The sequence below is a fragment of the Mauremys mutica genome, chromosome 9 (assembly GCF_020497125.1).
Source record: "Mauremys mutica isolate MM-2020 ecotype Southern chromosome 9, ASM2049712v1, whole genome shotgun sequence".
Classification (NCBI taxonomy): Eukaryota; Metazoa; Chordata; order Testudines; family Geoemydidae; genus Mauremys; species Mauremys mutica.
This window is the reverse complement of record NC_059080.1, coordinates 73432854-73448268: the sequence shown is the minus strand read 5'-3', so window position 1 is coordinate 73448268 and position 15415 is coordinate 73432854. Positions and strand designations below refer to the sequence as shown.

General features: G+C 45.1%; 2 protein-coding genes across 2 annotated transcripts in view; one reads left to right on the top strand and one right to left on the bottom strand.

The window, feature by feature from the left end:
- The window catches only part of PLS1 (plastin 1), a 79137-nt gene extending 72648 nt beyond the window's left edge, over positions 1 to 6489 (bottom strand). The window contains exon 1 of the mRNA XM_045030903.1: positions 6416 to 6489. The gene's annotated coding sequence lies outside the window, so the exon portion shown is untranslated. The remainder of the gene's footprint in view (positions 1 to 6415) is intronic.
- A 1547-nt stretch (positions 6490 to 8036) lies between these two features.
- The window catches only part of ATR (ATR serine/threonine kinase), a 78320-nt gene continuing 70941 nt past the window's right edge, over positions 8037 to 15415 (top strand). Inside the window, exons 1-3 of the mRNA XM_045029389.1 lie at positions 8037 to 8192; positions 9068 to 9159; positions 11736 to 11879. Coding sequence (XP_044885324.1) covers positions 8134 to 8192; positions 9068 to 9159; positions 11736 to 11879 — 295 coding nt within the window. The 5' untranslated portion in view covers positions 8037 to 8133. The remainder of the gene's footprint in view (positions 8193 to 9067; positions 9160 to 11735; positions 11880 to 15415) is intronic.

Sequence of the window (15415 nt, the reverse complement as noted above, 5' to 3'; positions counted from 1 at the left end):
TGGTCTCCCAATAAAATTTGACATGAAAGACTACGAAGACTTGTAGTCATCATATAGACTTCAAAGGTGGTGTTGTCTTTTACATTAATAACCAGAACTCCTTATTTATATAATTCCATCTGACTAACATTAGTTATTTTTAAATGTCCTTTTCCATTCCATAATAAGTGATGAGCATTAGTCAAGTGCTTGAACTTCGAGACTGAAATGGATTGGTGTTATCATTATGACATTCTATAGGACATGGTTTACAAACCTCCCCAAATCCTCTATACCCAAAAGTCATGGTGTTGGCTTGACCAGATTTCTTTTTTTAGTACTGCATGTAGAATGCATTGCTTCCTAGTAGTTAGTCAGGATATGGGCTCCTTAGCTACTGTGATTATCGGGGCAGCAAGTTATATGGGACCATGATGCCCGGGCTCCAGCAATAATCAGGGCCTGGAGGCCCAGCTCCACCAATGTTTGGGGCAGGGTCTCTCCCCCGGCCCCGCCTGCCGCCCCACCCCGCACCTCCCCCAAGTGTCCTCCGGCCCCCACTTGATGCCCCCATGCGCCTCCCCGGAGCATCCCTGCCTCTCCCCTGCAGCTCCACCCTGACTCCGCTCTTCTGGCTCCCGCATCAACTGCCGCTGCAGGGTCCTAGTGCCCCCCATCTGCTAATGCCAGGGCAGACTGTCCTGCTCCTGCTCTTCTGCCTCGGAGTCCCTTCCTTTTTCTGGTGGGACCCTCCACCAGCACAGGGTCCCGTCCCCGCCGCCCATAGTCACCGCTCCTGCCCAACACTGGGCAAGGGGCAGCCCCATCCCCCACCCCCAGTGAGGCTACAGTGAGGGGCAGCAGCAGGGGAGGAGGCGCATATGTGATGGCAGCTCCCCGCCCCTGGCACCCACCAGAGGGGAAGCGAAGGGGCTATCTGGACCTGAGAGAGGCCCTAGGAACATGTGTGGTGACAGTGGTGCAGGGTGAGTGTGCTGCCGGGGGGGAAAGGGCTGAGAGGAGTCCTCCTTTCTGGACCCAGCCCAGGGGCAGCCCGCCTGCACCCCAAACTCATCCCCAGCCCTCCCCCACCCCAGAGCCCGCATCCCCAGCCAGACCCCTAACCCCCTGCACCCCAACCTTTTGCCCTAGCACTGAGCCTCTCTAACACCCCAAACCCCTCATCCCCGGCCCCAGAGCCCTCACCCCCCCGCACCCCTACCTTCTGCCCTAACCCTGAGCCCCTCCCACACCCCAAACCCCTCATCCCCAGACACACCCCACAGCCCTCACCACTGCACTCTCTCCCTCCACACCCCCTCCTACCCCCAAACTCCCTCCCAGAGCCTGCACCCCCTCCCTCCACACCCCCTCCCATTCCCGATCTCTATCCCAGAGTCTGCACCCCTTACCCCCTCCTGCACACACCGCCCCCACCCCAGCCCAAACTCCATCCCAGAGCCTGGATCCCTACCCCCTTCTCACACACCCTCTCCTGCCCCCAAACTCCCTCCCAGAGCCTGCACCCCTCACCCCCTCCTGCACTCCCACCCCTTGCCCCAGCCCAGAGCCTACACCCCAACTCCATTTCATAGCCTGCACCCCAGACCCTCTCCCCCACCCAAACTCCCTCCCAGAGCCCATCCTCTCAACCCTTCTGCACCCAAACTCCCTCCCAGAGCCTTAGGCCGGTGGGGGGAGGAGTTTGGAGGGGCTGGTTTTGGGCACCACCAAAATTGCTACAAACCTGCCACCTCTGGCGATTATTCTATTTGCTGGAATCCGATCCTATTACAGGTATCATCCAGTGCCATTTTGTTAATCAGTTTTAGATCCAATGACTATTTGGTTTCTCACAGCAACAATTACCCCCAAGAATGTGAAGAATTTCTGCCATAAGTATTCCACATGTCTTTCTGAGTGCTATGAAAATATTCTCTTTAATTAGTCACTGGTGTAAAAAGGCAGGCCCTAGATGCTATTGGCATGTGATATGGGTGCTAAACATAAGGATATGGGTGCAAACTTTTGTAAGAAATGAAATCCGTTCCATCCACATAAAGCCCATGTATTTTTGACTTTATGCTGGTGGAATGCAGAAGTTCTGGGAACATAAAATCCACCCTTTCAATTCAATTAATTGTAAAAACCAGTATGATTTGTTGATTTAAGGGCATTTACTTTGCATATTTTGACATCCAATGTTGACAGTTTATGAAACTCTAACTTTTTAAATCTCAGTATCTACTGTTATTTAATAATTTTCCAGACCTACCTCGATAATCTCCAGCAACTGTGACGCACTGATATTATCCATCAAAATTACATATATGAAAAATAAAAATATAAATAGGCTTGGCAGAATTCAATTTTTATAGCACCCAAAAACGTGTTAGATGCTTTACAAATATGCAAGACCAATCCCAACCCCAAATAACTTACTAATTATGTAGTTACACATATGCTTAAATTTACACCATGAGTAAACCCATTTAAATCAATGAGACTTCTCATCTAAGTTAAATTAAGCTAAAGCATAAGTGTTTTCAAGATCAGGGCTTATCCATATAACATATAGATCTAAAATAAAAGACACACAAGAAACATTTTTACTTGTTTGTGATGTATTATATTTTCTTTACTTGCTCTAGCGTAACATATATATTTGGGAGGAGGGATAGCTCAGTGGTTTACGCATTAGTCAGCTAAACCCAGGGTTGTGAGTTCAATCCTTGAGAAGGCCACTTAGGGATCTAGGACAAAAATTGGTCCTGCTAGTGAAGGCAGGGGGCTGAACTCAATGAAGGTCCCTTCCCGTTCTAGGAGATTGGTATATCTCCAATTATTACCTAACAGGTTGAATTTCTACCCATTTGCTTTTTAGTGGCCAGTTAGTTTTCAGTCCTTACCTAATGTTTTATTTTTAAATCTTTTCTTCTAATCAATTTTTATTTCTCTCTTATTCTATTTTCAGTAATCAAACTAATATTACAATTACTGGATTCATTTTAAGGACTAGATTTTACTTTCATTTTAACTTGTGCCATTCCATTCTAGTTTTATGATGTACAGGAAAACAGTACAATCTACAAGGCAATCATTCATTCTGTCAGATAGGTTAGTGTGAACATTCATGACCATATATGGAAATAAACCTTCAGGTAAACACATAGGCTATCAGGTGTACTTGTAGCCCCATACAACTGATAAATTATAATCAGAACCTTGCTCTCACATAAAATTGGTATCTATAAGGCCTAGGTATTCATTCCACCAACCTGACTGCCCTTCTCTGAGCAGGTCTGATCATCATGCCATCCTTCAGTGGGTCAACATTTCCTAGTGCACCAAATGCTAGCACAGCAGCTGCACTGTGCATTGGTTTATGATGGAGTGTACCAGGCATTCTGTGCCTCCGCCAAAGACCTGACTGCCTTAGTGTACACTGCCCTTGGAAGTGGCCCTTTAAGAAGAGAATGGCAGTGAATTTGGCCCTTCAGGGTTTGCCTTGGGTCAGCTGTTGGAGGAACAAGAACTACTTAGTCCTCATGCATCTAGAAGGACTAAGAGCAGTCAGAGGCCAACCAGGGCCCATCAGGCCAGATAAAAAAGGCTGGCTGCTTCTATTAAAGGTCAATTCTGTGTGAAGTCAGGCCTGGTCAGAGACTAATTCTGACTACTTTTTGCTTAGGTCAATGAGAGACTTATGATTTATTATGTGGAAAGTAAGACTTAGGTGGCTCATCCTGAGTTAGACATTAACTGGGCTCCTAAAAATTAGGCAAGCTTATTTCTCAAGATGCCCCCTGGCTCAGGTGAGTCGATGACGTGGTTGTGACCCAGAGACCTCTTTGTACCAACTGGGAGAGGACTCAGAGGTACATAAGTGTTACACGGATGCCTTCTGCCTGGTGTCTACACACTAGTCTGCCAAGGAATGTCATGTAAGGCCTCTAATGAAGTCTGTGTCACACTGGTCATGATAATAATTGTCAGATGTATGTGCAGATAGTGTGTAAGAAGATATGTATATACACATTGTAAATTATGTTCTTAAGGCCTTGTAGTTAAAGGGAGATCAGTCATGTCTTGAGACAAACTTCTCCAGACAGTAGGTGGGAGACACATATTTCCTTATCTAACAATTATGTTTCTTACAATAGAAGTCTATTAACATACTAAATCAAATGCTAATTAGGAGCTTGCAGGGACTTCAAAAGAAAATGAGAAAGTCAGCAAAGAGAGATAGAAGAAGTGATCCTTGTCAAAAAAAAAAAAGTTATGAGCAACTTATTGTCTGTCTGGTCTTTGCTAATGAATACTGAAACAGGGATGGTTCTGGGTTTTGTGGGGCTCTGTAAAATGTAAGACATATGGAGCCTCTAGAAGATTTCCATAGCCCACATAGTACATTGGGATTTGAGTATGAGGCAGGTCAAGGTTTCTTGCCATTAGGGGAATATTGGAGAATTTTAGATAATAGGGCAGGGCGGGCACAGGGAGATTTGGCAATAAGATTACATCATTTGAAAGGAAATAGCACAGGGAGCTTTGACAAATGGGAGAAACTTAGGCTCCCACAATTAATTGTTCCTATTTTATCAGAGGACTTGGTTGTGGTGGACTGTTAGGTAAGGCCATTTCATAGAAGAGGCACTCACAGAAAAAGTAGAAGTATCACATACTGACATAATTGGCATATGATAGTAGCTGGCCCTGTCTTAAAATGAAATTATATATAATCCTGAATTTATAACACAGTGAAATGTTATAGAAATATATGTCATAAGTGCATTATTGTGATGTCACTGCTGGACTAGGAGGCTTGTAAGGAAAAATACTTATTTAAGCACTTCTGTGTCCTGGTGGTGCTCTTATGTACCCTATGGCCTAATAAAATTGTGTTATACACCCTCTCTGGGCTTGTGATAGGAACTAAAAAAATGCTAATACTCTACCCACATTGGTCCTACAGTCCCAAAATAGCTAGATGTTTTTCCTAAAATTACCAGCAATTAAACAGTTAATAATGTTGACATTTGAACTGCCACTGTGTACAAAGTTAACAGAAATAATGCAGTTCACATTTTTTTCTATTATTTCTGCTTAGCTGCAGACTCAGGAAAACAGTGCTGCATCAGTTCACATTTGGAACGGGAAGGTTATCTTCACAACCCTAAGGGCTGGACAATTGTTTTTTAAATTAAAGCTTAAATTCTGCAGAAATGTATATGCCTACCAGAAAATTGCAAATTGGATCTCTGGTTTAATCTGATCTCTGGTCTTTTCATTCCATAATTCAATGCCACATGGCAGGCACCAGGCAAAGCTTAGGACTGCTGACTGGACATTGGGAATGACACTCAAAGGGGTTGGTATATACAGTATGTTCAACTAGCAGCAAATACTGCCATAAATAATTTAAAAAATAAAGATTAAACATAATTGTGTGTTTGAAAGTCCCCTGAAATATCCCAGTTCCTTCCTATCATATCAAATAGGGCTTTGATTTTCAAAGGGTAGATCAAGCAGACAGATATTTAAATTTAGCTGTATATATTACATATTATGGGGGAAAAAGTGTGACCAATTATGACTGAAAAGTGAACTCCCAACAACTTCGTGAAGAGCATTCATTTAAAACGATTCACATATTGGGACACAGGCACATCCATTTCATTTCCTTGTCTGTTTTACATGCAACATTCAAGCTTCAGAGCTGGGAAACTGGCACCAGAAACAGAAACCACAAAAGAGGATTTTATTTCAGCATGTACTTACATGCATCACCATAAACAATGCAAGCAAGAGGTTCATATGATTGAAAACAAATACAATAAAGACACTATCTCCCAATTAGGAAAGCAAAATCAAAACTACAATTCCCCCTTGCCTAGTCTCCTGGCTATTAATATCTACATTTAGACTTACACACTGAGAAAACTCGTTCTTTGTTTCCATATCCTGCAGACGGACTATGTAGGGCAATATGTGATTCAAAAGAGTTCCGTATTCTCCATCATATCCTATTCACTCTATTAAAATATACCTTTAATTTGGTGTCTGGTGTGAGGAAGCATGTTGTCAAGGTGAGATCTGATAGGTCTAGTTCCTCATGATCAACTTGCTGCAAGCGCCTTTTGGGGGATTTTATTCTGTTTTTCATATTTTATGTGTTACAGTCTGTTTGTTTAGAATGATTAAAATGTAAATTTAAAAATAATCTGAATGTTTCAAAATATATTGAATATAACCCTCCCAATGAGAGCAGCAGCTGGCTGGCTAGAATGCATTGTAAAAAGCGTAAAGTTGTGCCGGAGATATTCTGGGAACCACATTAAATGCATCTTGTCAGCAAAGCCAAGGAACCTCCTCCGCCCTCCAAAAGGTGACTGGAGGGCACATTTAATACAAGGGTGTGTCCAGACCCCTTTACCTGCTGCTGGTCTTGTATCAGTTCCTCCTCCTGCTCCGGCTCCGGCGTCTGTGCCAGTTGCTGCGAACTAGAAGACACCAGCTAGCAGCTATCGGGAGCCACCGAACATCCGCTGGACAGGCAGCTGCCGAGGCCAATCCTACTGCGTCCCTGGAGTGGCGCTCGGCTCCGAGTGGCGAGCTCCCTCCAGAGGGCTGGCCAGGACTGAGTGGCACTACCAAGGTGTCCGTGTCCAGTGTCTTCATTAGATAGTCTGTGGCCGAAGAAATTACAATGATGGGGGCACCAAGAATCTCTGCCCTTGAGGAGAAAGATGGAGGGGGAAACCAGGGACCCTGCCCTTGCTGGGAAATTGGGAGATAACCAGGAGGGTGGCATGTTTCTTAGCGCAGGGGCATCACAGAGCAATTCACTGCTTTAAAACCCTCTTGAAAAAGAAGTATTAACCCGGGTTGATGCAGGGCAGAGTCCATGCCCCCCATTCCGGGCAGGGAGGCGGAGCGGCCTGGCTGCCTCCCCAATAAGAGCCCCGGTTTTGCGTATCCTTGCTCCGGTATAGTGAAAAATAGCGAGATGATCCAACAAAAATAATCGTGGGCCAGGGCGTCCCATACTAGTCAGCTCGCACTGAGGTTCAGTTCAGCGACCCCTTAAATCTGGTATCTCGGATACTACTCTGTTGCCCACACGCCTAAAGCCAGCCTTGAGTCTGAGAACTTTTCCTCCCCCGAAAGGAATCTCCCGGGGAGCTCCTCAGACTTGCGCTGTGCTGTGAGTCTGCTGGTGACTTGAAGGAACTTTCTCTGCATAATTATCCACGAGACCTAATTTTAGAGCCAAGTTTACCTCAGACCTCTTTCATTACTAGACACCAATGGGGAAAAATAGCTCACGAAGCAGAAAAATGTTATTGATGATTACAAAATATGACTTCCATCTCATGAGGAACTTCCTGCAGTCCTATTTTTCTTGTGACCGTTTTCCCTCCCTCTTTTTGTTTTACACACGTGATCCCTGAAAAGTTGATAGGTTGTTGTTGGCAGTGACAAATCTCTCGAGGGTAATTAAAACCTGGGATTGAAAAAAAACTGCTTGAGTTTTAAATCAGGTGAATAAATACATAGTACTTGTAAATCTATTATCTGGATTGAATGGCTTCAAATGTTGTCTGTACAATATTGGAGTGAGTGAAAAAGATTGCCATTGCATTCCGTCTATTTGAGACAGAGAAATTGGGGCGCTGGCATCCCCGTAGCAATAAAAGCCATTAAGGTCCCTGCATACTTGCCCGTATGCTGATTTGTGCAATTGGGGTGAACTGCCTAGAGAATGTGTTATTTCTGCATTTTCACTTTTAAAACCCGAATGTACAACTCCTGCAGTCAGCGCATTGTTGATCTGCAGTGAATTATCCGCGGTAGATTAATTATGTATTTGTTAAAAAGTGTTTCCTCTCCAGCCCTCAAAGTCTGTGCTGTAATACACTCATCACTGCCTCTCTCGTGTATTGCTCTTAGCTGAGACAAAGCTGCGCGGCGCGTCAGAGCAACAGACCAGCCTCTACCAGGCAGCAAGGAGAACGCGTTTGCTCTACGGCCTGCTAGGAACTGACTGAGGCGTTTTGAGCCCAGCCGGGCACCGTCCAGAGCTCTTTCTCCCGCTTCAGCTTGCAGCGCGAGCGGCGGCGTTTCCCAGCCAGCGAGGCTGCTGCCGCCGCAATGGCCGAGCAGGGGCTGGAGCTGGCCTCTATGATCCCAGCCCTCAGGGAGCTGGGCAGGTAGGTCTGCGGCGACCCCGCACAGACACCGCCTTCCCTCGCTCCCTTCGGGAGCCCCCGGTCCGGCTGCGCCTGCTGGAGCTCCGACATGTCCCGTGGAAACCCACTCCGCAAACGCTGGCTTGTCAGCGCTGGTCCCCAGACGAGCACTGTAGCAGAGCCGTAGCATGACTTCCTTATGTGCCGGGCCCGCTGGGTCCCCGAGCTGTGATGATGATTTACATGCGGCGCTATTGAAAACAACTAGAAATAACACTTTAAATATTATTTGAAAGAAATGTTGCAAAAAAATCCCTCATCATGATGGTTGAACGCCTAGGACAGTCGTCTCTGACCTCATCTACTCTCCATCTATTCTAAAATCTATGAAGCCCTTTTCAGTGTTTGGACCTCTGACTGTCTCTCTGCTGCTGTTTTATTATTAACTTTGTCTTTGTGTTATTTAACTCCGCACAGCTTTATGGACCACTTGTTTGTTTGTAGGTTTATCTACGATGCTCACTCACTGCAATACCATAGCACCTCAGACATGCTAATGATTTATCCTCACAACAATGCTATGATGTAGGAAAGTATTATTAGCACCATTATACAGAGAGGTTGTTCTAAGTCACATGACAAGACTATGGGAAAGCCAGGAATAGAAACCAGATTTTCTGCATCCCAGTGCAGTACCTGACAATCCTGCTTCTCTCATACATAGTATAACCTTTTTCTGATTTTAAAGACTTTTAGAACCAATGCTAAATCTGAAATTCAGTGTATAATACTGAATTGCTCAGACATCTTAAATAATTGGTATTTTTTTACTTTAAGATGAAAAAGTATTCAGGTGGTAACATACATTTTATAACTAGCTTTATTTTTAATTTCAGTGCCAGTCCAGAGGAATATAATACTGTTGTGCAGAAGCCAAGACAAATTCTCTGCCAGTTCATTGACAGAATACTTACAGATGTAGATGTTGGTAAGTAAAGCAGGTTTTTAGTGGCATATCCCTTTCTTTCAAATACAGTGGAACCATGCTAATCTGCATTTTGTACATTCTCATAAAAAACTTGGTACTTTCTTCCTCTCACTTCAACACACATTTAGTAACAAAACGAGGTCTCATGTTCTCTTGATTTAATTATTTTTTATAAAATACATAACAAAGTACTTACTAGTATAATATAAATTAGTATATTTAAACCTAAACTATAATTGTAAGAATAAATAAACAGCTATTATGATGCATTAAATATGAAGGCTTCTGCATCGTAAAATGTACTTTTGAGGTCCAGATCCTGAAAACCCTTACTTGCAGATAAGGAGGGCCCTACCAAATTCATGGTCCATTCTGGTCAATTTCACAGCCAGAGGGTTTTAAAATTGGTCAGTTTCACAATTTCAGATGTTGTGACTGTGGGGGTCCTGACCCAAAATGGGATTGTGGGGAGTGGGGGTTTGCAAAGTTGGTGTGTGTGTGTGTGTAGGGGGGAGTCCTAAGATTGCCACCCTCACTTCTGTGCTGCCTAGGCAGCAGTCTCTGAGCTTCCTGCAGTTACAGGAGGTTCCCGGAGGTGGAAGTGGGTAGGATCTGCTCCATGCTGCTAGGAGTACCCCAGCTGGGGGCTCCTAGCTGCTAGTCCAAGCCAGTGACAGATTAAGGTAGGGGCCCCTGACCAATTTGGGAGCCCCTCCTAGAAAAATGGGTGCCCCCAAAGAAGCCCTAGGGCGGAACCCCCAACTGGGTCACCCTGAGCCCCAGCAGGAGCCCTGGGGGAAGGAGCCCCGAGCACCCGTTTCAGGGCTGAAGCCTCAAGCCCAGACTGCCCTGAGCTGTGGCTAGGGGGCAGAGGCCACAAGCCCAGGCTGCCCTGAGCTCTGGTTGGAGTAGCAGGGGGCAGAAGCCCAGAGCCTGGCAGCCTTGGCTGGGGGAGGTGGAAGCCCTGAGCCCTGGCTGGTGTGCAGGAGAAGGGGAGAAGCCCTGAGCCCGAGCTGCCAGGGGAGGAAGCTCGGTGCCCAGAGCTGCGGCAGGAGTTGCGAGGTGGGGGTGCAGAACCCCAGAGATCAGGCTGTCTTGGCTGCAGCCACCAGGAGCAGAAGCCCCCAGCCCAGCAAGAGCCGCTGGGGGAGGAATCCCTGAGTTTGGTGCTCGGTGCTGCAGCAGGAGCCATGCAAGGGTGGGGGGGCACAGAAGCCTGGACCCCAACTCTTGGGCTGCTGCAATGCAGGAGTGAGGGTGTACCACCCTCATTTCTGTATTACCTTTGGAGGTGCGTGTGATCTCCCCACCAAGAACAACCATGCAGGGGAAGGGCAACTCCTGTCCCTCCCCAGCGTGTCTGGACTATCACCTAGGAGCCCTGGGCTTCCATCAGCAAGGGAGAGCAGATTTCATGGGGAAGGGATGATTTCACGGTCCATGACATGTTTTTCATGGCTGTGAAATTGGTAGGACCCTATTCACATAAAAAGGATTTGCAGGATTAGTTCTTATGTCAATATTTGTAGTTAATTTTTTAATTTTAGAATGCTGTTATGATAAATATTAATACTTGTTAATTCATAGTGGAGCTCTTAGTTGTCAGTGTGAATTAACAAAGCTCTGCTGTTTCTGGAATACATGCATCCCCTTTGTCTTGTATTTATATAACAACTTTGCTGCAGATATATGAATAGATATTTCAGGGACATGATCTTATCCGTAGATTAGATATGGCTCTTTGCTTAATGAACTGGTAATGTAAGTAATACGCACGTATATGACATACACTATGATGTGTTTGTTATTTCTTGAGACACATGAGGTGATTGAGATCTTCTATCTCACTGTTTTTCTACTAATAAAAAAATCTGCTTTGAATGTTGTTTCTGAATACGTGGACATTATCACATAAATCCTCTGGTAACTTAATTGCTATATGATCTTGAGAATTTTGTATAAATAACTTTTCCCTGGTCTTTTTCTATAAACCATGAGGATTTAGAAAAATCTGAGATGGTGTAGTTAGAGGTTTTTGGTTGGTTGTGCAAGTTAACTATGGGATAATCCAGGATTTCTTAATTATTTCATTGAATGTATTGGATTCAACAGGCTGTGGGGATGGTGAGAGGGGTCTTACATTTCTTCCAGCCTTAAAATAATTTTTACTGTGTTTTTTGCTTGGGTTTCTCTAACTTCCATCAAGTTTGGGTTGGGAAAAACAGCAAGTCTTACTGTTTGCCATTTTCTACTGGTTGTATATACAAGTGGTATTAAAAGAATTGCTTTTTAATACACGTTGATAGTACCCATATGAGTAATTAAGACAAATATATTTTTATAATTGAATTCTTCATATATATTGATGTGACATACAGTAGAATACAGTATCTACAGTTGAGAATATGTATATTGTGAACACGTAATAATGAAATATTCTCCTGATTTGTAGCCATACAAAATCAATATTATGTTGTACTACAGTAGTTCCCATAATGGAAATGTTTCTTTCCTTGAGGTTTGAAGTTACTAAGGTGCAGTAGCAATGGGAATATTTATTTTCTTTTTCTCTTCAGTTGCTTTGGAACTTGTCAAGAAAACTGATTCTCAGCCAAGTTCTGTGATGCTCCTTGATTTTATTCAACACATCATGAAATCTTCACCCCTTATGTTTGTAAATGTGAGTGAAAATCACCAGGAAACTGAGTGCAGTTGCATTGGTGAGTTTTCTGAAACATTTTTGCTTAATTTAAGCACTGAAAATAACCTATTACATTTCCATATTATGCCCAGCAGATTAAACAAATATGTGTTCCCATTTTTGCTCTCTTTCATGTGCTTGTTTTACATGTTGTGAATTAAATGAGTATTTGATGACCTGTTTTAAATGTATGATGCATTAGTTTTCTGTACATGTGGATTGCATAATACATCTCTAAGGACAGAGTCGTATCCTCTTGTTCATCTGGGAGATATCCTGAAGATGTGGTAATTTCTTGGGTTTTGACAAGCATGCTAAGAGGTGGCATGCCAAAGAGACAGAAGAAGGATCTGCAGCAGTTGGGAGTGTGTATTGAGACAGGTGTCCTGACCCAAAATCAGTTCCTCCAGTTGGGATTCACTTCCTCTTCCTGAATCCTTCTCAGTGAATGCCCCATTCCTGGAAGAATCAATATGGAGGCAGTGTGCGGTTGCAACAGAGGCTAAGGGATGGAAATTTTCTTACATGAAATCAAGAACAGCTCTGTGCTGAAGAGTGGGCAAGTTGCTGAAAACTGGCGGGCAGTGAGGGTAATGAGGTTAGCTACTTACCCTAAGTCTTTCCTGTTTCCTCTTAGGCATGTCTACACTATGAAATTAGGTCGAATTTATAGAAGTTGATTTTTTAGAAATCGATTTTATACAGTCAATTGTGTGTGTGTCCCCACTCAAGACCATTAAGACCATTAACTTGGCGGAGTGTGTCCACAGTACCGAGGCTAGCGTTGACTTCTGGAGCATTGCACTGTAGTAGCTATCCCACAGTTCCCACAGTCTCTGCTGCCCACTGGAATTCTGGGTTGAGCTCCCAATGCCTGATGGGTCAAAAACATTGTCGTGGGTGATTCTGGGTACATGTCGTCAGGCCCCCCTCCCTCCGTGAAACCAATGGCAGACAATCATTTCGAGCCTTATTTCCTGGGTTACCCGTGCAGGCGCCATACCACGGCAAGCATGGAGCCCACTCAGCTGACGAAGTGGGTATTCACCCACGAAAACTTATGCTCCAATACATCTGTTAGTCTATAAGGTGCCAAAGCTTATGCTCCAATACATCTGTTAGTCTATAAGGTGCCACAGGACTCTTTGTTGCTTTTTAATAAAGTCATTGTTGCATCACATTCATATATTCTTTATTAATTCATCACATACATAGGGGGATAACTGCCAAGTTATCCCCGGAGGGGTGAGGGAGAAGGGAAGCACCGGGTGGGGTGGGAGAAGAGGGAAGGACAAGGTCACACTGCACTTTAAAACTTATTGAATTCCAGCTTTCTGTTTCTTGGGCAGTCCTCTGGGGTGGAGTGGTTAGGTGCCCGGAGGCCCTCCCACCATGTTCTTTGGGTGTCTGGGTGAGGAGGCTATGGAACTTGGGGAGAAGGGTGGTTGGTTACACAGGGTCTGTAGCGGTGGTCTGTGCTCATGCTGCCTTTTCTGAACCTCAGCCATATGCCGGAGCATATCAGTTTTTTCCTCCAGTAGCCTCAGCATTGCCTCTTGCCTTCTGTCACCAAGCTTACGCCACCTATCATCTTCAGCCCACCACTTACTATCTTCAGCCCGTCACCTGTCCTTGTGTTCATATTGTGCTTTCCTGGACTCTGACATTGTCTGCCTCCATGCATTCTGCTGGGCTCTTTCAGTGTGGGAGGACTGCATGAGCTCAGAGAACATTTCATCGCGAGTGCGTTTTTTTCACCTTCTAATCTTCACTAGCCTCTGGGAAGAAGAAGATAGTGTGAGCGTTGAAACATTTGCAGCTGGTGGAGGAAAAAAAAAGAGAGTGGTAGTTAAAAAGACACATTTTAGAGAACAGTGGGTAGACTCTATTTAAAATGGGTTGGCAATTCAAAAGGAGGGGCTGCAGTTTTCGGGTTAACGTGCAGCACAAACCCAACTAACACCTCCCTCTGCTGCCCACCCACACACCCAATTCTCTGGGATGATCACTTTACCCCTCCTCCCACCGCATGGCTAACAGTGGGGAACATTTCTGTTCATCCACAGGCAAACAGCCCAGCAGGAACGGGCACCTCTGAACGTCCCCTTAACAAAATCACCCTATTTCAACCAGGTGATCATGAATGATATCGCTTTCCTGAGGATAACACAGAGAGATAAAGAATGGATGTTACTTAAATGCCAGCAAACACCGGGACCATACGCTGCCATGCTTTGTTATGCAATGATTCCAGACTACGTGCTACTGGCCTGGCGTGTTAAAGTGTCCTACCGTGGAGGATGGAATAAGGCTGCCCTCCCCAGAAACCTTTTTCAAAGGCTTTGGGAGTACATCCAGGAGAGCTTCATGGAGATGTCCCTGGATGATTTCCACTCCATCCCCAGACACGTTAACAGACTTTTCCAGTAGCTGTACTGGCCGCGAATGCCAGGGCAAATTAATCATTAAACACACTTGTTTTTAAACCATGTATAATATTTACAAATGTACACTCACCAGAGGTCCCTTCTCTGCCGGGGGGTCCGGGAGGCAGCCTTGGGTTGGTTTGGGGGGGTACTGACTCCAGGTCCAGGGTGAGAAACAGTTCCTGGCTGTCGGGGAAAATAGTTTCTCTGTTTGCTTGCTATGACTGTCTTCAATCTCATCCTCCTCATCTTTCTCATCCCCAAAACCCGCATTCCTGTTGCGTGCTACGCCATTGACGGAGTCAAAGCACAGGGGTGGGGTAGTTGTAGGGGCACCTCTTAGAATGGCATGCAGCTCATCATAGAAGCAGCATGTCGGTGGCTTTGATCCGGAGTGGCCGTTTCCCTCTCTGGTGTTTTGGCAGGCTTGCCTCAGCTCCTTAAGTTTCACGCGGCACTACTGCGGCTCCCTGTTATAGCCTCTGTCCTTCATGCCCTTGGAGATTTTTTCAAATGTTTGGGCATTTCGTATTTTGGAATGGAGTTCTGATAGCACAGATTCGACTCCCCATACAGCGATCAGATCCCGTAGCTCCCATTCAGTCCATGCTGGGGCTCTTTTGCAATTCTGGGACTCCATCATGGTCACCTTTGCTGATGAGATCTGTACTCACCTGCATATTGCCACTCTGGTCAAGCAAGAAATGAGATTCAAAAGTTTGCGGGGCTTTTCCTATCTACCTGGCCAGTGCATCTGAGTTGAGAGCACTGTCCAGAATGGTCACAGTGGAGCACTATGGGATAGCTCCCGGAGGCCAAGACCATTGAATTGCGACCACACTACCCCAAATTCGACCCGGCAAGGTCGATTTCAGCGCTAATCCCCTCGTTGGGGGACAGAAATCGATTTTAAGAGCCCTTTAAGTCGAAAAAACCAGCTTCGTCATGTGGATGGGTGCAGGGTTAAATCGATGTAATGCTGCTAAATTCGACCTAACTCGTAGTGTAGACCAGGGCTTAGAGTAGCCGTAGTGAAGGAAGGAAACTGTGCTGGAATAGGCTGTCAGCCATTGGCTGTGGCATGAGATGGATATTTTAGACACCCTAGTACAATTTATTGTGGCCAATT